Genomic DNA, 23,324 nt, shown 5'->3' with positions numbered 1-23,324 from the left:
TTTAGCAAATAATTGTTAGTCTGCTGTACTTGTGCTGCTAACGGAGGGGCTTTCCTTCTATATTATTGGTGCACGTGGCTGGTAAATTTTTCTCAACGTTTTTTCTGGTGTTCGTCAACAGGGCACGTGGGTTTCTCTCTCCGAATCATTGAAGGTCAACAGTTTTAGCAAATAATTGGTAGTCTGCTGTACTTGTGCTCCTATCGGAGGGGCTTTCCTTCTATATTCATAGGTGCACGTGGCTGGTGAATTTTTCTCAACGTTCTTTCTGGTGTTCGTCAACAGGGCACGTGGTTTTATCTCTCCGAAACCTAGAAGGTCTACAGTTTTAGAAAATAATTTGTAGCCTGCTGTACTTGTGCTCCTATCGGAGGGGTTTCCTTCTATATTCATTGGTGCACGTGGCTGGTGAATTTTTCTCAACGTTTTTTCTGGTGTTCGTCAACAGGGCACGTAGGTTTCTCTATCCGAATCATTGAAGGTCAACAGTTTTAGCAAATAAGTGGTAGTCTGCTGTACTTGTGCTACTATCGGGGGGGCTTTCCTTCTATATTCATTGGTGCACGTGGCTGGTGAATTTTTCTCAACGTTTTTTCTGGTGTTCGTTTAACAGGGCACGTGGGTTTCTCTCTCCGAAACCTAGAGGGTCAAAAGTTTTAGCAAATAATTGTTAGTCCGCTGTACTTGTGCTGCTATCGGAGGGGCTTTCCTTCTATATTCATTGGTGCACGTGGCTGGTGAATTTTTCTCAACGTTTTTTCTGGTGTTCCTCAACAGGGCACGTGGGTTTCTCTCTCCGAAACCTAGAGGGTCAACAGTTTTAGCAAATAATTGTTAGTCTGCTGTACTTGTGCTGCTAACGGAGGGGCTTTCCTTCTATATTATTGGTGCACGTGGCTGGTAAATTTTTCTCAACGTTTTTTCTGGTGTTCGTCAACAGGGCACGTGGGTTTCTCTCTCCGAAACCTAGAAGGTCAACAGTTTTAGAAAATAATTTGTAGTCTGCTGTACTTGTGCTCCTATCGGAGGGGCTTTCCGTCTATATTCATTGGTGCACGTGGATGGTGAATTTTTCTCAACGTGTTTTCTGGTGTTCGTCAACAGGGCACGTGGGTTTCTCTCTCCGAAACCTAGAGGGTCAACAGTTTTAGAAAATAATTTGTAGTCTGCTGTACTTGTGCTCCTATCGGAGGGGCTTTCCTTCTATATTCATTGGTGCACGTGGCTGGTGAATTTTTCTCAACGTTTTTTCTGGTGTTCGTCAACAGGGCACGTGGGTTTCTCTCTCCGAAACCTAGAAGGTCAACAGTTTTAGAAAATAATTTGTAGTCTGCTGTACTTGTGCTCCTATCGGAGGGGCTTTCCTTCTATATTCATTGGTGCACGTGGCTGGTGAATTTTTCTCAACGTTTTTTCTGGTGTTCGTCAACAGGGCACGTGGGTTTCTCTCTCCGAAACCTAGAAGGTCAACAGTTTTAGAAAATAATTTGTAGTCTGCTGTACTTGTGCTCCTATCGGAGGGGCTTTCCTTCTATATTCATTGGTGCACGTGGCTGGTGAAATTTTCTCAACGTTTTTTCTGGTGTTCGTCAACAGGGCATGTGGGTTTCTCTCTCCGAAACCTAGAAGGTCAACAGTTTTAGAAAATAATTTGTAGTCTGCTGTACTTGTGCTCCTATCGGAGGGCCTTTCCTTCTATATTCATTGGTGCACGTGGCTGGTGAATTTTTCTCAACGTTTTTTCTGGTGTTCGTCAACAGGGCACGTAGGTTTCTCTATCCGAATCATTGAAGGTCAACAGTTTTAGCAAATAATTGGTAGTCTGCTGTACTTTTGCTGCTATCGGGGGGGCTTTCCTTCTATATTCATTGGTGCACGTGGCTGGTGAATTTTTCTCAACGTTTTTTCTGGTGTTCGTTTAACAGGGCACGTGAATTTCTCTCTCCGAAACCTAGAGGGTCAAAAGTTTTAGCAAATAATTGTTAGTCCGTTGTACTTGTGCTGCTATCGGAGGGGCTTTCCTTCTATATTCATTGGTGCACGTGGCTGGTGAATTTTTCTCAACGTTTTTTCTGGTGTTCCTCAACAGGGCACGTGGGTTTCTCTCTCCGAAACCTAGAGGGTCAACAGTTTTAGCAAATAATTGTTAGTCTGCTGTACTTGTGCTGCTAACGGAGGGGCTTTCCTTCTATATTATTGGTGCACGTGGCTGGTGAATTTTTCTCAACGTTTTTTCTGGAGTTCGTCAACAGGGCACGTGGGTTTCTCTCTCCGAATCATTGAAGGTCAACAGTTTTAGAAAATAATTTGTAGTCTGCTGTACTTGTGCTCCTATCGGAGGGGCTTTCCTTCTATATTCATTAGTGCACGTGGCTGGTGAATTTTTCTCAACGTTTTTTCTGGTGTTCGTCAACAGGGCATGTGGGTTTCTCTCTCCGAAACCTAGAAGGTCAACAGTTTTAGAAAATAATTTGTAGTCTGCTGTACTTGTGCTCCTATCGGAGGGGCTTTCCTTCTATATTCATTGGTGCACGTGGCTGGTGAATTTTTCTCAACGTTTATTCTGGTGTTCCTCAACAGGGCACGTGGGTTTCTCTCTCCGAAACCTAGAGGGTCAACAGTTTTAGCAAATAATTGTTAGTCTGCTGTACTTGTGCTGCTAACGGAGGGGCTTTCCTTCTATATTATTGGTGCACGTGGCTGGTAAATTTTTCTCAACGTTTTTTCTGGTGTTCGTCAACAGGGCACGTGGGTTTCTCTCTCCGAATCATTGAAGGTCAACAGTTTTAGCAAATAATTGGTAGTCTGCTGTACTTGTGCTCCTATCGGAGGGGTTTCCTTCTATATTCATTGGTGCACGTGGCTGGTGAATTTTTCTCAACGTTTTTTCTGGTGTTCGTCAACAGGGCACGTAGGTTTCTCTATCCGAATCATTGAAGGTCAACAGTTTTAGCAAATAAGTGGTAGTCTGCTGAACTTGTGCTACTATCGGGGGGGCTTTCCTTCTATATTCATTGGTGCACGTGGCTGGTGAATTTTTCTCAACGTTTTTTCTGGTGTTCGTTTAACAGGGCACGTGGGTTTCTCTCTCCGAAACCTAGAGGGTCAAAAGTTTTAGCAAATAATTGTTAGTCCGCTGTACTTGTGCTGCTAACGGAGGGGCTTTCCTTCTATATTATTGGTGCACGTGGCTGGTAAATTTTTCTCAACGTTTTTTCTGGTGTTCGTCAACAGGGCACGTGGGTTTCTCTCTCCGAAACCTAGAAGGTCAACAGTTTTAGAAAATAATTTGTAGTCTGCTGTACTTGTGCTCCTATCGGAGGGGCTTTCCGTCTATATTCATTGGTGCACGTGGATGGTGAATTTTTCTCAACGTTTTTTCTGGTGTTCGTCAACAGGGCACGTGGGTTTCTCTCTCCGAAACCTAGAGGGTCAACAGTTTTAGAAAATAATTTGTAGTCTGCTGTACTTGTGCTCCTATCGGAGGGGCTTTCCTTTTATATTCATTGGTGCACGTGGCTGGTGAATTTTTCTCAACGTTTTTTCTGGTGTTCGTCAACAGGGCACGTGGGTTTCTCTCCCCGAAACCTAGAAGGTCAACAGTTTTAGAAAATAATTTGTAGTCTGCTGTACTTGTGCTCCTATCGGAGGGGCTTTCCTTCTATATTCATTGGTGCACGTGGCTGGTGAATTTTTCTCAACGTTTTTTCTGGTGTTCGTCAACAGGGCATGTGGGTTTCTCTCTCCGAAACCTAAAAGGTCATCAGTTTTAGAAAATAATTTGTAGTCTGCTGTACTTGTGCTCCTATCGGAGGGGCTTTCCTTCTATATTCATTGGTGCACGTGGCTGGTGAATTTTTCTCAACGTTTTTTCTGGTGTTCGTCAACAGGGCACGTGGGTTTCTCTCTCCGAAACCTAGAGGGTCAACAGTTTTAGAAAATAATTTGTAGTCTGCTGTACTTGTGCTCTTATCGGAGGGGCTTTCCTTCTATATTCATTGGTGCACGTGGCTGGTGAATTTTTCTCAACGTTTTTTCTGGTGTTCGTCAACAGGGCACGTAGGTTTCTCTATCCGAAGCATTGAAGGTCAACAGTTTTAGCAAATAATTGGTAGTCTGCTGTACTTGTGCTGCTATCGGGGGGGCTTTCCTTCTATATTCATTGGTGCACGTGGCTGGTGAATTTTTCTCAACGTTTTTTCTGGTGTTCCTCAACAGGGCACGTGGGTTTCTCTCTCCGAAACCTAGAGGGTCAACAGTTTTAGCAAATAATTGTTAGTCTGCTGTACTTGTGCTGCTAACGGAGGGGCTTTCCTTCTATATCCATTGGTGCACGTGGCTGGTGAATTTTTCTCAACGTTTTTTCTGGTGTTCGTCAACAGGGCACGTAGGTTTCTCTATCCGAATCATTGAAGGTCAACAGTTTTAGCAAATAAGTGGTAGTCTGCTGTACTTGTGCTGCTATCGGGGGGGCTTTCCTTCTATATTCATTGGTGCACGTGGCTGGTGAATTTTTCTCAACGTTTTTTCTGGTGTTCGTTTAACAGGGCACGTGAATTTCTCTCTCCGAAACCTAGAGGGTCAAAAGTTTTAGCAAATAATTGTTAGTCCGCTGTACTTGTGCTGCTATCGGAGGGGCTTTCCTTCTATATTCATTGGTGCACGTGACTGGTGAATTTTTCTCAACGTTTTTTCTGGTGTTCCTCAACAGGGCACGTGGGTTTCTCTCTCCGAAACCTAGAGGGTCAACAGTTTTAGCAAATAATTGTTAGTCTGCTGTACTTGTGCTGCTAACGGAGGGGCTTTCCTTCTATATCCATTGGTGCACGTGGCTGGTGAATTTTTCTCAACGTTTTTTCTGGTGTTCGTCAACAGGGCACGTAGGTTTCTCTATCCGAAGCATTGAAGGTCAACAGTTTTAGCAAATAATTGGTAGTCTGCTGTACTTGTGCTGCTATCGGGGGGGCTTTCCTTCTATATTCATTGGTGCACGTGGCTGGTGAATTTTTCTCAACGTTTTTTCTGGTGTTCGTTTAACAGGGCACGTGGGTTTCTCTCTCCGAAACCTAGAGGGTCAACAGTTTTAGAAAATAATTTGTAGTCTGCTGTACTTGTGCTCCTATCGGAGGGGCTTTCCTTCTATATTCATTGGTGCACGTGGCTGGTGAATTTTTCTCAACGTTTTTTCTGGTGTTCGTCTACAGGGCACGTGGGTTTCCCTCTCCGAAACCTAGAAGGTCAACAGTTTTAGAAAATAATTTGTAGTCTGCTGTACTTGTGCTCCTATCGGAGGGGCTTTCCTTCTATATCCATTGGTGCACGTGGCTGGTGAATTTTTCTCAACGTTTTTTCTGGTGTTCGTCAACAGGGCACGTGGGTTTCCCTCTCCGAAACCTAGAAGGTCAACAGTTTTAGAAAATAATTTGTAGTCTGCTGTACTTGTGCTCCTATCGGAGGGGCTTTCCTTCTATATCCATTGGTGCACGTGGCTGGTGAATTTTTCTCAACGTTTTTTCTGGTGTTCGTCAACAGGGCACGTAGGTTTCTCTATCCGAATCATTGAAGGTCAACAGTTTTAGCAAATAAGTGGTAGTCTGCTGTACTTGTGCTGCTATCGGGGGGGCTTTCCTTCTATATTCATTGGTGCACGTGGCTAGTGAATTTTTCTCAACGTTTTTTCTTGTGTTCGTTTAACAGGGCACGTGGGTTTCTCTCTCCGAAACCTAGAGGGTCAAAAGTTTTAGCAAATAATTGTTAGTCCGCTGTACTTATGCTGCTATCGGAGGGGCTTTCCTTCTATATTCATTGGTGCACGTGGCTGGTGAATTTTTCTCAAAGTTTTTTCTGGTGTTCCTCAACAGGGCACGTGGGTTTCTCTCTCCGAAACCTAGAGGGTCAACAGTTTTAGCAAATAATTGTTAGTCTGCTGTACTTGTGCTGCTAACGGAGGGGCTTTCCTTCTATATTATTGGTGCACGTGGCTGGTAAATTTTTCTCAACGTTTTTTCTGGTGTTCGTCAACAGGGCACGTGGGATTCTCTCTCCGAATCATTGAAGGTCAACAGTTTTAACAAATAATTGGTAGTCTGCTGTACTTGTGCTGCTAACGGAGGGGCTTTCCTTCTATATTATTGGTGCACGTGGCTGGTGAATTTTTCTCAACGTTTTTTCTGGTGTTCGTCAACAGGGCACGTGGGTTTCTCTCTCCGAAACCTAGAAGGTCTACAGTTTTAGAAAATAATTTGTAGCCTGCTGTACTTGTGCTCCTATCGGAGGGGTTTCCTTCTATATTCATTGGTGCACGTGGCTGGTGAATTTTTCTCAACGTTTTTTCTGGTGTTCGTCAACAGGGCACGTAGGTTTCTCTATCCGAATCATTGAAGGTCAACAGTTTTAGCAAATAAGTGGTAGTCTGCTGTACTTGTGCTACTATCGGGGGGGCTTTCCTTCTATATTCATTGGTGCACGTGGCTGGTGAATTTTTCTCAACGTTTTTTCTGGTGTTCGTTTAACAGGGCACGTGAATTTCTCTCTCCGAAACCTAGAGGGTCAAAAGTTTTAGCAAATAATTGTTAGTCCGCTGTACTTGTGCTGCTATCGGAGGGGCTTTCCTTCTATATTCATTGGTGCACGTGGCTGGTGAATTTTTCTCAACGTTTTTTCTGGTGTTCCTCAACAGGGCACGTGGGTTTCTCTCTCCGAAACCTAGAGGGTCAACAGTTTTAGCAAATAATTGGTAGTCTGCTGTACTTGTGCTGCTATCGGAGGGGCTTTCCTTCTATATTCATTGGTGCACGTGGCTGGTGAATTTTTCTCAACGTTTTTTCTGGTGTTCGTCAACAGGGCACGTGGGTTTCTCTCTCCGAAACCTAGAAGGTCAACAGTTTTAGAAAATAATTTGTAGTCTGCTGTACTTGTGCTCCTATCGGAGGGGTTTCCTTCTATATTCATTGGTGCACGTGGCTGGTGAATTTTTCTCAACGTTTTTTCTGGTGTTCGTCAACAGGGCACGTAGGTTTCTCTATCCGAATCATTGAAGGTCAACAGTTTTAGCAAATAAGTGGTAGTCTGCTGTACTTGTGCTGCTATCGGGGGGGCTTTCCTTCTATATTCATTGGTGCACGTGGCTGGTGAATTTTTCTCAACGTTTTTTCTGGAGTTCGTCAACAGGGCACGTGGGTTTCTCTCTCCGAATCATTGAAGGTCAACAGTTTTAGCAAATAATTGGTAGTCTGCTGTACTTGTGCTGCTATCGGAGGGGCTTTCCTTCTATATTCATTGGTGCACGTGGCTGGTGAATTTTTCTCAACGTTTTTTCTGGTGTTCGTCAACAGGGCACGTAGGTTTCTCTATCCGAATCATTAAAGGTCAACAGTTTTAGCAAATAAGTGGTAGTCTGCTGTACTTGTGCTACTATCGGGGGGGCTTTCCTTCTATATTCATTGGTGCACGTGGCTGGTGAATTTTTCTCAACGTTTTTTCTGGTGTTCGTCAACAGGGCATGTGGGTTTCTCTCTCCGAAACCTAGAAGGTCAACAGTTTTAGAAAATAATTTGTAGTCTGCTGTACTTGTGCTCCTATCGGAGGGCCTTTCCTTCTATATTCATTGGTGCACGTGGCTGGTGAATTTTTCTCAACGTTTTTTCTGGTGTTCCTCAACAGGGCACGTGGGTTTCTCTCTCCGAAACCTAGAGGGTCAACAGTTTTAGCAAATAATTGTTAGTCTGCTGTACTTGTGCTGCTAACGGAGGGGCTTTCCTTCTATATTATTGGTGCACGTGGCTGGTAAATTTTTCTCAACGTTTTTTCTGGTGTTCGTCAACAGGGCACGTGGGTTTCTCTCTCCGAATCATTGAAGGTCAACAGTTTTAGCAAATAATTGGTAGTCTGCTGTACTTGTGCTCCTATCGGAGGGGCTTTCCTTCTATATTCATAGGTGCACGTGGCTGGTGAATTTTTCTCAACGTTCTTTCTGGTGTTCGTCAACAGGGCACGTGGGTTTATCTCTCCGAAACCTAGAGGGTCAACAGTTTTAGAAAATAATTTGTAGTCTGCTGTACTTGTGCTCCTATCGGAGGGGCTTTCCTTCTGTATTCATTGGTGCACGTGGCTGGTGAATTTTTCTCAACGTTTTTTCTGGTGTTCGTCAACAGGGCACGTGGGTTTCTCTCTCCGAAACCTAGAAGGTCAACAGTTTTAGAAAATAATTTGTAGTCTGCTGTACTTGTGCTCCTATCGGAGGGGCTTTCCTTCTATATTCATTGGTGCACGTGGCTGGTGAAATTTTCTCAACGTTTTTTCTGGTGTTCGTCAACAGGGCATGTGGGTTTCTCTCTCCGAAACCTAGAAGGTCAACAGTTTTAGAAAATAATTTGTAGTCTGCTGTACTTGTGCTCCTATCGGGGGGGTTTTTCCTTCTATATTCATTGGTGCACGTGGCTGGTGAATTTTTCTCAACGTTTTTTCTGGTGTTCGTTTAACAGGGCACGTGAATTTCTCTCTCCGAAACCTAGAGGGTCAAAAGTTTTAGCAAATAATTGTTAGTCCGCTGTACTTGTGCTGCTATCGGAGGGGCTTTCCTTCTATATTCATTGGTGCACGTGGCTGGTGAATTTTTCTCAACGTTTTTTCTGGTGTTCCTCAACAGGGCACGTGGGTTTCTCTCTCCGAAACCTAGAGGGTCAACAGTTTTAGCAAATAATTGTTAGTCTGCTGTACTTGTGCTGCTAACGGAGGGGCTTTCCTTCTATATTATTGGTGCACGTGGCTGGTGAATTTTTCTCAACGTTTTTTCTGGAGTTCGTCAACAGGGCACGTGGGTTTCTCTCTCCGAATCATTGAAGGTCAACAGTTTTAGCAAATAATTGGTAGTCTGCTGTACTTGTGCTCCTATCGGAGGGGCTTTCCTTCTATATTCATTGGTGCACGTGGCTGGTGAATTTTTCTCAACGTTTTTTCTGGTGTTCGTCAACAGGGCACGTGGTTTCTCTCTCCGAAACCTAGAAGGTCAACAGTTTTAGAAAATAATTTGTAGTCTGCTGTACTTGTGCTCCTATCGGAGGGGCTTTCCTTCTATATTCATTGGTGCACGTGGCTGGTGAATTTTTCTCAACGTTTTTTCTGGTGTTCGTCAACAGGGCATGTGGGTTTCTCTCTCCGAAACCTAGAAGGTCAACAGTTTTAGAAAATAATTTGTAGTCTGCTGTACTTGTGCTCCTATCGGAGGGCCTTTCCTTCTATATTCATTGGTGCACGTGGCTGGTGAATTTTTCTCAACGTTTTTTCTGGTGTTCCTCAACAGGGCACGTGGGTTTCTCTCTCCGAAACCTAGAGGGTCAACAGTTTTAGCAAATAATTGTTAGTCTGCTGTACTTGTGCTGCTAACGGAGGGGCTTTCCTTCTATATTATTGGTGCACGTGGCTGGTAAATTTTTCTCAACGTTTTTTCTGGTGTTCGTCAACAGGGCACGTGGGTTTCTCTCTCCGAATCATTGAAGGTCAACAGTTTTAGCAAATAATTGGTAGTCTGCTGTACTTGTGCTCCTATCGGAGGGGCTTTCCTTCTATATTCATAGGTGCACGTGGCTGGTGAATTTTTCTCAACGTTCTTTCTGGTGTTCGTCAACAGGGCACGTGGGTTTATCTCTCCGAAACCTAGAAGGTCTACAGTTTTAGAAAATAATTTGTAGCCTGCTGTACTTGTGCTCCTATCGGAGGGGTTTCCTTCTATATTCATTGGTGCACGTGGCTGGTGAATTTTTCTCAACGTTTTTTCTGGTGTTCGTCAACAGGGCACGTAGGTTTCTCTATCCGAATCATTGAAGGTCAACAGTTTTAGCAAATAAGTGGTAGTCTGCTGTACTTGTGCTACTATCGGGGGGGCTTTCCTTCTATATTCATTGGTGCACGTGGCTGGTGAATTTTTCTCAACGTTTTTTCTGGTGTTCGTTTAACAGGGCACGTTGGTTTCTCTCTCCGAAACCTAGAGGGTCAAAAGTTTTAGCAAATAATTGTTAGTCCGCTGTACTTGTGCTGCTATCGGAGGGGCTTTCCTTCTATATTCATTGGTGCACGTGGCTGGTGAATTTTTCTCAACGTTTTTTCTGGTGTTCCTCAACAGGGCACGTGGGTTTCTCTCTCCGAAACCTAGAGGGTCAACAGTTTTAGCAAATAATTGTTAGTCTGCTGTACTTGTGCTGCTATCGGGGGGGCTTTCCTTCTATATTCATTGGTGCACGTGGCTAGTGAATTTTTCTCAACGTTTTTTCTTGTGTTCGTTTAACAGGGCACGTGGGTTTCTCTCTCCGAAACCTAGAGGGTCAAAAGTTTTAGCAAATAATTGTTCGTCCGCTGTACTTATGCTGCTATCGGAGGGGCTTTCCTTCTATATTCATTGGTGCACGTGGCTGGTGAATTTTTCTCAACGTTTTTTCTGGTGTTCCTCAACAGGGCACGTGGGTTTCTCTCTCCGAAACCTAGAGGGTCAACAGTTTTAGCAAATAATTGTTAGTCTGCTGTACTTGTGCTGCTAACGGAGGGGCTTTCCTTCTATATTATTGGTGCACGTGGCTGGTAAATTTTTCTCAACGTTTTTTCTGGTGTTCGTCAACAGGGCACGTGGGTTTCTCTCTCCGAATCATTGAAGGTCAACAGTTTTAACAAATAATTGGTAGTCTGCTGTACTTGTGCTGCTAACGGAGGGGCTTTCCTTCTATATTATTGGTGCACGTGGCTGGTGAATTTTTCTCAACGTTTTTTCTGGTGTTCGTCAACAGGGCACGTGGGTTTCTCTCTCCGAAACCTAGAAGGTCTACAGTTTTAGAAAATAATTTGTAGCCTGCTGTACTTGTGCTCCTATCGGAGGGGTTTCCTTCTATATTCATTGGTGCACGTGGCTGGTGAATTTTTCTCAACGTTTTTTCTGGTGTTCGTCAACAGGGCACGTAGGTTTCTCTATCCGAATCATTGAAGGTCAACAGTTTTAGCAAATAAGTGGTAGTCTGCTGTACTTGTGCTACTATCGGGGGGGCTTTCCTTCTATATTCATTGGTGCACGTGGCTGGTGAATTTTTCTCAACGTTTTTTCTGGTGTTCGTTTAACAGGGCACGTGAATTTCTCTCTCCGAAACCTAGAGGGTCAAAAGTTTTAGCAAATAATTGTTAGTCCGCTGTACTTGTGCTGCTATCGGAGGGGCTTTCCTTCTATATTCATTGGTGCACGTGGCTGGTGAATTTTTCTCAACGTTTTTTCTGGTGTTCCTCAACAGGGCACGTGGGTTTCTCTCTCCGAAACCTAGAGGGTCAACAGTTTTAGCAAATAATTGGTAGTCTGCTGTACTTGTGCTGCTATCGGAGGGGCTTTCCTTCTATATTCATTGGTGCACGTGGCTGGTGAATTTTTCTCAACGTTTTTTCTGGTGTTCGTCAACAGGGCACGTGGGTTTCTCTCTCCGAAACCTAGAAGGTCAACAGTTTTAGAAAATAATTTGTAGTCTGCTGTACTTGTGCTCCTATCGGAGGGGTTTCCTTCTATATTCATTGGTGCACGTGGCTGGTGAATTTTTCTCAACGTTTTTTCTGGTGTTCGTCAACAGGGCACGTAGGTTTCTCTATCCGAATCATTGAAGGTCAACAGTTTTAGCAAATAAGTGGTAGTCTGCTGTACTTGTGCTGCTATCGGGGGGGCTTTCCTTCTATATTCATTGGTGCACGTGGCTGGTGAATTTTTCTCAACGTTTTTTCTGGAGTTCGTCAACAGGGCACGTGGGTTTCTCTCTCCGAATCATTGAAGGTCAACAGTTTTAGCAAATAATTGGTAGTCTGCTGTACTTGTGCTGCTATCGGAGGGGCTTTCCTTCTATATTCATTGGTGCACGTGGCTGGTGAATTTTTCTCAACGTTTTTTTTGGTGTTCGTCAACAGGGCATGTGGGTTTCTCTCTCCGAAACCTAGAAGGTCAACAGTTTTAGAAAATAATTTGTAGTCTGCTGTACTTTTGCTCCTATCGGAGGGCCTTTCCTTCTATATTCATTGGTGCACGTGGCTGGTGAATTTTTCTCAACGTTTTTTCTGGTGTTCCTCAACAGGGCACGTGGGTTTCTCTCTCCGAAACCTAGAGGGTCAACAGTTTTAGCAAATAATTGTTAGTCTGCTGCACTTGTGCTGCTAACGGAGGGGCTTTCCTTCTATATTATTGGTGCACGTGGCTGGTAAATTTTTCTCAACGTTTTTTCTGGTGTTCGTCAACAGGGCACGTGGGTTTCTCTCTCCGAATCATTGAAGGTCAACAGTTTTAGCAAATAATTGGTAGTCTGCTGTACTTGTGCTCCTATCGGAGGGGCTTTCCTTCTATATTCATAGGTGCACGTGGCTGGTGAATTTTTCTCAACGTTCTTTCTGGTGTTCGTCAACAGGGCACGTGGGTTTATCTCTCCGAAACCTAGAAGGTCTACAGTTTTAGAAAATAATTTGTAGCCTGCTGTACTTGTGCTCCTATCGGAGGGGTTTCCTTCTATATTCATTGGTGCACGTGGCTGGTGAATTTTTCTCAACGTTTTTTCTGGTGTTCGTCAACAGGGCACGTAGGTTTCTCTATCCGAATCATTGAAGGTCAACAGTTTTAGCAAATAAGTGGTAGTCTGCTGTACTTGTGCTACTATCGGGGGGGCTTTCCTTCTATATTCATTGGTGCACGTGGCTGGTGAATTTGTTCAACGTTTTTTCTGGTGTTCGTTTAACAGGGCACGTGGGTTTCTCTCTCCGAAACCTAGAGGGTCAAAAGTTTTAGCAAATAATTGTTAGTCCGCTGTACTTGTGCTGCTATCGGAGGGGCTTTCCTTCTATATTCATTGGTGCACGTGGCTGGTGAATTTTTCTCAACGTTTTTTCTGGTGTTCCTCAACAGGGCACGTGGGTTTCTCTCTCCGAAACCTAGAGGGTCAACAGTTTTAGCAAATAATTGTTAGTCTGCTGTACTTGTGCTGCTAACGGAGGGGCTTTCCTTCTATATTATTGGTGCACGTGGCTGGTAAATTTTTCTCAACGTTTTTTCTGGTGTTCGTCAACAGGGCACGTGGGTTTCTCTCTCCGAAACCTAGAAGGTCAACAGTTTTAGAAAATAATTTGTAGTCTGCTGTACTTGTGCTCCTATCGGAGGGGCTTTCCGTTATAACGACGCTTTCGATGTCAGCCATTACCGTCGCGACACCCCGCCGTATAAAAAGGAAAAGCATACCCGAAGACAGACGCCATTGATTCGACCCGGTTAAGGGAAGGAAACTAATAAATGCACTATTATAAAAAATAGTGGTTGGGCGCCAGATTCGATGTGGGAACCGTAGCATCTGGGGTCGGGCAGCATGCCTCTTCTTGTTCTCCCGGACTAGTCAGCTAAATAACAAGGGTAGAGGGGCAGGGTCAGGAATTAATACTCCATATGTACAGGGATCAATGAATCATTGCGAGCCAATGAGTCTATTACTATCTTTATTCTGCCTCTTCCTGTCACTAAGCGTTCTTTACAGATTCGCAACACATAGTACTTCATCTCAGTCATTCACACAGTCATACCATACATCGCGAGTCGGCGAAGCGAGGATGCCAATTTGGGTTATTTCACCCAATTCTCTCCGTGAGATGAGTGACTCCCGATGACGGGGAACGAACCGACCTGAAAATAAGTTCGCCAAGTCCCGTAGGAGGCGATGTCACCGGATTCGGGTATTTCGACCTTGCAGGGAGGCCCTAGGCACTCACCCTCCTACCGCGCAATTCGGAGGGGCCCTTTCAGGAGGCAGTACTCGACGAGGGGTTCGCGACAGGACAGTGGGCGCCCCGGCCACTCCAGACAGTGGCAGTGCCGCAACGCCCCACTTCCCTCCCCCAAGTCGATCGGATACTATACATCCTGAATTGAGAATCGGGATATCCAATCCGGGCACGAATCTACCGGCCAACCGACGGCCACTACACCCTGGCAACGAAACAAGGTCAATTCCCTCCCAACAGGAGGATTCCTCCTAACCTAGAAATTTCCGGCCGAGGGACACCTGGGGAGCGGCGCCCTAGACGACCCCGGGACTGAGCGACGAGGGGACTCCTCCACCCTCTCTCCCTCCGCACCCTCCTCTGCCTGGAATAACACCCGGGAGGAACTTTGGGAGAGAAATTCCCTCACCAGAGACCACGCTCCCGGGGAAGACACAGGCAGGAATTGGGGACCTCACTTCTCCAGGACCCGTCCAGGACGTCTCCCCCCTCCTGGGTCGGTCCTCTCGGCTACACTCACCCCACGGAGGATATCCCGGAAAGAAAAGATGAACCCTGACCTGTGGAATGCGACTGCTGGACAACCTCACCGCAGAATCCTTTCCTCTCGGTGTGCCTTAACCTGCCGCAAGCCCATCGTGGCCTCAGTTCCTCCTGGAGGTCCTCACTCTCCACTCCGCTCTCTGTACTCGAACTCCTATTTCGAATTCGACTCCCTCGGCATTCCTTATTACGGAGGCTTCTCCGAGCTCCTCCGTCTGCCGTGGCTGATTCCAGAGAGAGCGACTTTTTCGCTCCAAAACTCTATCCTCAACTCGCTTTCTTTCCCCACTCCGCTCCTACTTCTCTCGGGATTCTCTTCTTCTATTGTGGAGACACGGCATTGGTAATCCAGACGTCTCCTGGCCCAATTATTGGTTAATGTTTACAGGTATCTAACCAGTGGCGACAGGTGATTCGCCAGCGTTGATTCTGTTTGCTGACCTATGTTTTTAGGATCGGCGTTATCACGCGTCTCGTTCTCCTCTCCTTCTCCTCTCAAAGCTTTCGGATTGGAGTGGGTAGCTCTTTTCTTCCTCTCTCCCTACTCTCAGGCGGCCTCTCCTTATCCACACTGTACAACGTATTCCTACTAACAACAACTTAATCACGAAAATTCGTCGCTTCTCCGACCCGCCTCCGAATCTTCGCGACAAACAAACTCCCCGCACCTTTCACACTATCAAACATTCGATTTATACCTATCATAAAGTGAAATAATTTCTATGTTACGTTAGGGTTCAAAATAGGGGATTTTCCAGGTGGAAGGCAGGCGTGAGTTGGTCGGTGGATATGAGTTGCTAAGCTCATATCAGGCCCATTATCGCTTTGTGACGGGGCTACGGAAAATCCACGTCACAACTCCCCCCTCCTTCCCCCAGGGTACCCACTAACACCCTGGCTATCACGTCAAAGTAAATCTTTCAGAGGGCCCGAAACATGGCCAATATTCTGAATTGATAAGATTCCTCCCTCCGCAGGGGACTCACCTTCCCCTTCCTTTCTCCAGGGAGGTCTCCAGAACCGATCTTCCCTCGGCAGGGGAGGTTCTTAATCTTCTTCTACAAAAGGTTCACCCGTTTCGGGGATACTTACTTACTACCACCCGATACCGGAGAAATTCTTATTCTACGCCTACCCAGGTTTGGGGAAAAGAACAAAACTACTTCCCAGTACTTGGGGACACATTTTTATTTTACAGTAAGAAGTCTCAATATGATCCTCCCAATATGCTTGGGGAACTTAAAAACTAATACAAAGAATCACGCCCGATTCGGGGATTAAAGATACATAAGTAATTAAACTATAAAAGAAAATAAAATCTCTTCTGCTGGTGTCTATCGGGAAGCGGCGGCCACGGGACAATTCATGAAGGTGTGGCCTCTGGCCAAACAGAGGTAGCATCTGGGTCGTCCCCGTATTACTCGGCGGATTGGTGGGTTGTCTCCCTCTCCGTCGACCTGATAGTAATGGATTCGCCTCTCCACTAATTGAGGTTGGTCCCCGTCTCGTCGGGAGAACTGCCGAGCGCTTTTATAGCAGTGGGCGCCCTCGGGCAACTGCCTCTTCGTCACGGTGACCAAAGCAGGTGAGGCTGGCTCCGCATATTCTGGCCCTCCTGGCCCAGTATCCTCCGGGGTCTCGGCAGAGGTCGCCCTCGGGAAATGTTCTCCGGACCGGGATCTGTCACGGTTGCCATTTTGTCCCGAAGGTTCCGAAGTTGGGTACGATTCCCTTCTTCTTCGGTCCTTGGGTATAGCTCCTTTATTTCCATAGATGGGTTGCTTCGCACTTGCGGATGTAGCTGCTTCTACCCTTGGTTCGACTGACTCCACTTGGGTGCTTGCCTCTAGGTATGTAGGCTTGGGGGCCTCCATTTCTTGCCACTCAGTCTGGGTCCCTTTATCGTTTGGACCCGGGTCCGGGCCGATGATTTTAATGATGTCCGTTTGGACGGCCTGATCCAATTGGCCCACTTGTACTGATGTCGGTCGGGAATACACTTTGACAGTATTCTTGTCTTCCTGGAATAGCCGGGTTAAGCTATCGGCAACCCTTTCTCTGAGGCTGGGATAGCGTTTACACCATTTGTCGATTTTATTAAGGAATGGCCAGAGAGGCCGGCTGGGATCGGTGCCGTCTGGATCTGGCGGCTCCCCCTCCAAATCGACTTCCTCGTCACTACTCTCGTTAGTCGTGGGACGGATGGTTTCGGTTTCGCTCTCCTCCTCGGCCAGGTCTATCACCTCGAAATCGTCCTCAGTCGGGGCCTTTGGCTTCGTCTTTGGCCGTCTTAAGGGAACATCCGGTGTTTCGTCCGGAGGGATGCCAAAATCGTTTCCCTTAAACATGGTTGGGGGTCGAGTTTTATTTCAGGCGTGTCTTGATAGGATCGTCCACTCCGGCCGATGGATACTCCCGAGACGGGGATGCGGTCCCAATTCTGCCTGGGGATGACGTCGCTCCTCCCGAGACGGGGATGCTGTCCCGACTCTACTCGGGGATGGTGTTGCTCCTAAGTTGGGAATTCGCCCGTGGCTCTTCACTCGGGGATTCGTTTGCTGTAAAGTACGGTTTCAGATAGGATATGTGGGTTTTAAGACATTTCTCTGAAGCAATATCCTCCAATTCGTATACAACCGGGGAAATAACCCGACGCACCCGATACGGTCCCTGATACTTTGGGGTAAGTCTTGCCGAGAAACTTTTGATACCCGACGACAGATAATGTGCCTTGGATAATACCAAATCACCGACTTGGAAGCTGATATTTCTACGACCCCTATTATAATAGTGTGCTTGTTTGGTATAAGCTTGATCTAATTTTTTAACTACCCACTCCTGTATCGTTCGTAGTCGTTTCATTCGTTCGCTCCATGACGCTTCGCCCTCGCAGGGGACTACCGCACCCTGTTGTAATCGGAAACAGTCTATCGGGGTCAGTTCTCTTCCGAGATTAAGAAACGCCGGACTATATCCCAAGGTTGAGTGCTGAGCAGTATTAAACGCAAAGCGGAAATCTACAAGGTGAGTGTCCCAATCTCTATGATTTTCATTTAAAAAGGCGACTATCATCGTTTTTATAACCCGGTTGACTCGTTCAACGGGGTTTGCTTGCGGGTGATAGGGAGGTGTGGTCGCGTGATGTATTCGAAAATCTCCACATAATTCTCCGATTACTCGATTAATAAATTCGGTGCCGTTATCGGTAAGCAATACGTTCGGAATTCCCCACCGCGAAAGTACTAGATCTCGGAAAGTCTCACTAATGTTAGGCCCTGTGGCTCGCCGAAGGGCACTTAACTCCACCCATTTTGTGAAATAATCTTGGAATACCACTACATACGCAAATCCCCGCCGACTGGGCGGAAACGGGCCCATGATGTCCGCGGCCACACAGTCCCACGGTCTCTCAACAACTCTTCGACCCATTTGCCCGGCCGGGGCTTTCACTTCCACTTTCGTTTTCTGACAAATCTCGCACTGGATGACATAATTATGAATGTCCTTATACATTCGTGGCCAGAAATATCGGATCCTCACTCGACGATGCGTCTTCTCTATACCGAGGTGACCCGCTTGAGAGTCGTCATGGCACTCTCGCAGAACGCGCGCTTGCCATCGTAGAGGCACCACCAATTTCCAAGCGTCAAGGTCACATAGATCCGGCTCGCACTCGGGTGACGGACGGCACACGAAAAGACGCCCCTCACGAATTTGCCAGTCTTTAAACTTTTTCGGTTCTCTGGACACGGCGGCGCATTTCCGCGTATACCAATCGTCACCCGGATCCGCCAAGTCGGTTTCGGGTCCCGCGTCCCGTAGCTCTATCAAATTTAAGACGTATAACTCCCCTGTTTTCTGGGGGATCCCTATCGTGCTGTCCTCCCCTGTTTTCTGGGGGATCCCTACCGTGATGTCCTCCCCTTCTTCTTCATACATGCGCGACAAGGCGTCCGGCACATGATGAAGCGCTCCCTTTCGGTGGATAATCTCGAAGTCATACTCCAGTAATTCCAGCGCCCAGCGTGCAAGACGACCCGTGGGATTTTTAACGTTATGTAGCCACCTAAGGCTGCTATGGTCCGTAATCACCGTAAACTTGGTACCCTCTAGATACGCCCGGAATTTCTTTATTGACCAAATGACGGCGAGACACTCTAGCTCGGTCGTCGTATAATTTCTTTCCGCGTCGTTCAAGGATCTACTCGCGAAAGCGATCACTTGCTCGCGACCCTCCTGCTCCTGGGTGAGTACCGAACCTAAACCGATCGTACTGGCATCGGTTTGCAACGTGAAAGATAGCTCGAAATTTGGACAAGCCAATGTCGGAGCCACCGTTAGGTGGTGGCTTAAGTCTCGAAAGGATTCCTCTTGTTCTTCCCCCCAATTCCAGACCTGGTTCTTTTTTAACAGTCGGGTGATAGGTTCCGCTTTAGTGGCAAAGTTGGGTATGAATCGTCGGTACCACGACGCCATCCCCAAGAATCTTCGAACCTGTCTTAAATTTCTCGGAGGAGGATAGTCTAATATAGGCGCGATCTTCTCGGGATCCATTCTCAGCCCCTCCCGATCGACCAGAAAACCCAGGTACTTCACCTGCGACTTGCAAAATTCGCTCTTGTCGGGATTAATGCGCAATTCGGCTCCCACAACACGGTCGAAAACTATTTTTAACCACCGGAGATGCTCAGTGAATGTCTCTGTCACTACGATTATATCATCGAGATACGCGAACGCGTGGGGCTCCATATCGGGGCCTATTAGTTTGTCCAGTAGACGCTGAAACGTAGCGGGTGCTCCCGTCAACCCGAACGGCATTCGAAGGAAGTGAAATAGACCTCGTCCCGGGACAGTAAAGGCAGTGATCTCTCGACTAGACTCTTCCATTGGTATCTGGAAGTACGCTTGACTAAGGTCAATGGCGGAGATGTAGTGAGCCGCGCGTAATTTTTCTAAAATGCTCTGCATATAGGGCAGAGGATAAGCGTCCTTTTTAGATACCGCGTTTACTTTCCGAAAGTCTAGGCAGAACCGGTAGGTCTTGTCCGCCTTACGAACCATTACTATGGGGGACGACCATTCGCTTTGCGAAGGCTCAATAATTCCCTCGGCCAGCAATCCATCCACCTCCCGGTATATAGCCTGCTGGATGATCGGCGCGACTGGATAATACCTTTGTTTGATCGCCCCTGCTCCCCCAACATCGATGCGATGGGACGCGAGTCTTGTCAGGCCGCGAGCTGCCAACAATCTTGGGCGCTCGGCCTCGAGGAACGATTCTAGGATCTCTTCCTCCTCCGGTCTCAATTCGCTAATCCCTAAACACGCCTCGGAATATTTTCCCCCGATACCGGGGAGTCTTATACCTCCCGTCACTTCTGCGGGGAAAACCGTTTCACCCGGTATGCGGGGATTGTCTAGAGACTCCAAGTCTATCTCCCAATCACCGGGGATCTCGTTATCCTTTTCAGAGGAAAGTATGGAAAACACCCGATCCTCCCATGGATCTTCCAAGGGATATTCGGGGATCGCTCTTCTATCACCCTCAAAGGGGAAGATCTGGTCAGGTTGGGAATCAAACCACCAACGAAACTTCCCAAAATCTACGACGATTCCGAACGTCTTGAGTGCATCCAACCCTAGTATGCAGGGGACCGCCAGCGGGGGAAAGAACTTGGTTTTAACCTCTCTACTAACGACACCCAAGGTCATAGGGAGTACCATTTCCCCCGATATCTCTGCCACATTGCCATTGGCTGTCGTTACAAGGCTTTTTGAGTTTGGTTGGACAGGTAGGTCCAGGCCAGACAACATCTGTAATCCCGCGTCTCCGAGAAAGGTACTCGTTGCTCCGCTGTCTACGAGAACTGGCAAGGGAACGTCCTCGATTAACGCCGCAATATATAGTAAAGGATTTTTAGTCGGTGTACCGAGCCCCAAGTTGAGAGATTCGGTCCGCCCCAAGATACCCCCTTTACTCTGGCCGGCCATGGGCATGTTCAATGGCCTCTTTTTTCGTTTCCCGTCTGACATGAACACTGTGCGCTCACCACCCCGTCTCGGCCGCAACGGTAGCAAAAGATTCGCCGAGTGGACGCAGGGCAGTTCCTCCACGAATGGCCAGCTTGTTGACAATTCCAGCATTTCAGCGGACGACGTTCGACTGCCGAGGTCTCTGTGCAGTGCCGCTCCGTTGAGACCTGAGCCAGGTTCACATTCTCGCCAATCTCTCCCTCAAGGTGGATTCTCTCATCTTCCACTTCCTGGACTTCGCTCAACAGGGCCGCTGTTCGCCGGGGTACCCGAGCCGTTCGGACATTCGAGGGGCACGCTAATTCAGGATACAACACCCGATCTGGGGGAGGTGGTGCGGTATAGGTTAGAGCTGCTTTTATAGCTTCCTCCACCCGACAGGCTCTCATTTCCAGAGCATCAAAAGTTCTTATCGCGTCAATATCGATGGCGGGTTGCAACCGGGGCAGTAGGTTTTTATATGCCATCCAAATCCACTCTCTCTCCGGCCAGGGAGGGTTCAGTCGATCTAATAGGTTCCTCATGCATACAAAGTAATCGGCCACGATTTCCCCCTCTCCTTGAGTGCGTCTCGCTATATCCTGTCTCAAATTGAATTGCGCGTTAGGTCCGCCGAAACGCAGTCGGAAGGCACTTTCAAACGTCGGCCAATTGCCCCATCGCGAACGTAATCCCCTATACCATTGGAGGGCAATGCCGGTCAGTGCATACCGGACGTAGTCGAGCATCATCGAGTCCGAGATATTTAACGGAATTCGTACGTCGATTAACCGTAGGAGGAAAGCCTCCGGGTCTTCCCCCGCTCTACCTGAGAAACCGATTTTTAGACGACTGAACATGGAACATATAGCGGAAACTTGGTTCGCGAGGTTGTCTCTAGTATGACCGATGGTTCCGTAAGTTCTGGGTGGGGGCACCGCGTGGGTGGAATAGGTCAAATATGGGTCTATGGAGCCAAAGGCACCCCCGGGGATCGGCTGTTCGTGCCCCTCTCCTGAGAGGAGATTTCCTCGGGAAAAGAATTCGCCTGACTTATGAGAGTCATAATTAGAGGCTTCCGTAGCGCAACGGGGATCATTATAATTGACAGTTTCCCTAACTGCGGCCTGGGTAGGCCCTGCGGTAACCTGGATTGCCCCCGCGGTCTGCGTTGCGGGTACAAAAGACACGTAAGGATAGCGTCCTACCGACAGGTTCGAGGAAATGGAAGTGGCTACTATCCGCTCGGGTAGGGTTCGGTCAGGATCCAGGAGGGACCGATCCTCACCGGGATCTCCACCGGCCTCCCCTCGGGCGGGCAAGGCCCTGCCGAAAGCTTCCCCAGTCATCGGCGTCTTCCTCGACACTCTACTATCGGTTGAGGGATTTGTTTCCCCCTCCGCCTCCCTAGTTCCGATCGGCCGAACTACGGATAACCGTTCTAACAAAGTGGCGAGTTGTACTTCTAACCTAGATATTCTCGCGGCGTCCCGACATGAATCGGGATTGCCTACGATTTCGTCGTGGTATCGTGTTCCCGACAAGGCCTCGCCCTCCGATGCGGACGAGTCCAAGACTCTCTCTCCGCGCCCGGCAGGAGCGTTATATGGCGGGCCCCGAGGCCGAGATTTCATAGACAGATCTGGCGCGACACCCGAGGGACCGGGGATCGCCAGATCTGAGTCTTCCGCTCTCCCTTCCCCCGACGACAAATTCGAGTCCACCGAGGCTGCCTGGTCCTGGAGTCGAAGATAATTGTAAAGACGCTTTCGAAGAGTCGGTACTACGCCGTTAGTTGGCTGCCCTAGTGTGGATAATTGGGCCGTTACCTCCGCGAGGTTCAAAGTATTCACCCACTCCAGAGGGTCTGGATCCTCCGGGTCCGCACTAGGGGGCGTTGGATCACTCATTTTTTTTTTTTTTTTTTTTTTTTTTTAAACTAGGCGAGTAACTCAATTGGGGAACAATCTATCTCGGGGAATGACACCCGTGTAGGACACCCAAAATTCCTCTTAACCACCCTCACTCTTGTAAAGTCGGAAAACTCACCTGTTTTTCCCCGGGGAGTATCACCCGGGTAAAACGGACGGTGGACCCTGACTTGAAGAAGACGAGGGGAAACAAATCGGAACAGTAATGGGGAAAAATTAGAATCACCCAGTTATACTCGCCTATCACGCCCGATTTTGTCGAGGGAAACCCTCACCAATCGGAAGTGGGGAATACCACCCACACCGATCAGTGGACGACCACCTCCTCTTATCGGGGAATATTTACACGCCTAACGTTCTCGGGGAGTTCTACACCCGGGCTCTTATCACACACTTATTCACTGGTCCGAGTCGCAATTTACCGTGATCTCTACGATTTATTATTATTTATTTATTTATTTTATTTCCGTATCAATTAATTCTTCGAATGGCACACCCGCAAGACCTGGGGATCGAATCCGAAGATATTTTCGGCCGAATATCGCTAACCAAACGTGAACGTGGAGGATATCACTTAAAGTTACTATTAATCACATAAATCCGCGAGTTCGCGAAGGCGTCGATATTAAGAAAATTACTTACTTCGTACCCCCTGGAACAGCTTTCCTAATCTCGGTCTGTTTCCCTGGTCGTAACCGGTACTCCCGAGGTTTAGGCCAATATGTACTCGTCCTTTGATTCTGGGCTATCTCCTCTCACTGCCACTGGCTAGACTCTAGCGTGGGTAATGGTCGCGATGTCGTCTATCTTAATTCGCGTAATCTGTTATGGCTTCACACGTCGTGTCCTGCTAAGATGCTTCAACCAACTGACTGCGTCGGTCGCGCTTCGCCCGAGAGGTGGGGATCGCGGACCAATAGGCATAGTCAAAATTATAAACAAACGGTAGCCGGCGAATGATCGGCGGACTCCCGGTTTGTTGCTTTCCGAGGATTAGTGTTCTTAGAAAATCAAAAGAATCATAACACTGGCAGTCCTTTAGCCCATTCCACTTCACTTGAGCCCATCTCC

At 47.4% G+C, this 23,324-nt stretch overlaps 1 protein-coding gene across 1 annotated transcript; it reads right to left on the bottom strand.

The window, feature by feature from the left end:
* Window positions 1-15,644: 15,644 nt before the first annotated feature.
* On the bottom strand, window positions 15,645-23,010 carry LOC136779027 (uncharacterized). The gene is made up of 2 exons (XM_066736354.1): window positions 22,896-23,010; window positions 15,645-16,868 (listed from the first exon to the last, which is right to left on the bottom strand). Exon 2 carries the CDS (start codon window positions 16,656-16,658, stop codon window positions 15,645-15,647), a length of 1,014 nt encoding a protein of 337 aa, XP_066592451.1. The 5' UTR covers window positions 16,659-16,868; window positions 22,896-23,010.
* Window positions 23,011-23,324: the final 314 nt, after the last annotated feature.

This window comes from Prorops nasuta, unplaced genomic scaffold (assembly GCF_024137725.1).
Source record: "Prorops nasuta isolate Cenicafe-Biocafe unplaced genomic scaffold, Cenicafe_Pnas_1.2 PNAS00001, whole genome shotgun sequence".
NCBI lineage: Eukaryota > Metazoa > Arthropoda > Insecta > Hymenoptera > Bethylidae > Prorops > Prorops nasuta.
This window is presented reverse-complemented; position numbering and strand designations above follow the sequence as displayed.

Excerpts from the sequence above, each read along its gene's own strand:
- LOC136779027 (XM_066736354.1), bottom strand. The coding sequence starts at position 16,658 with ATGTTTAAGGGAAACGATTTTGGCATCCCTCCGGACGAAACACCGGAT.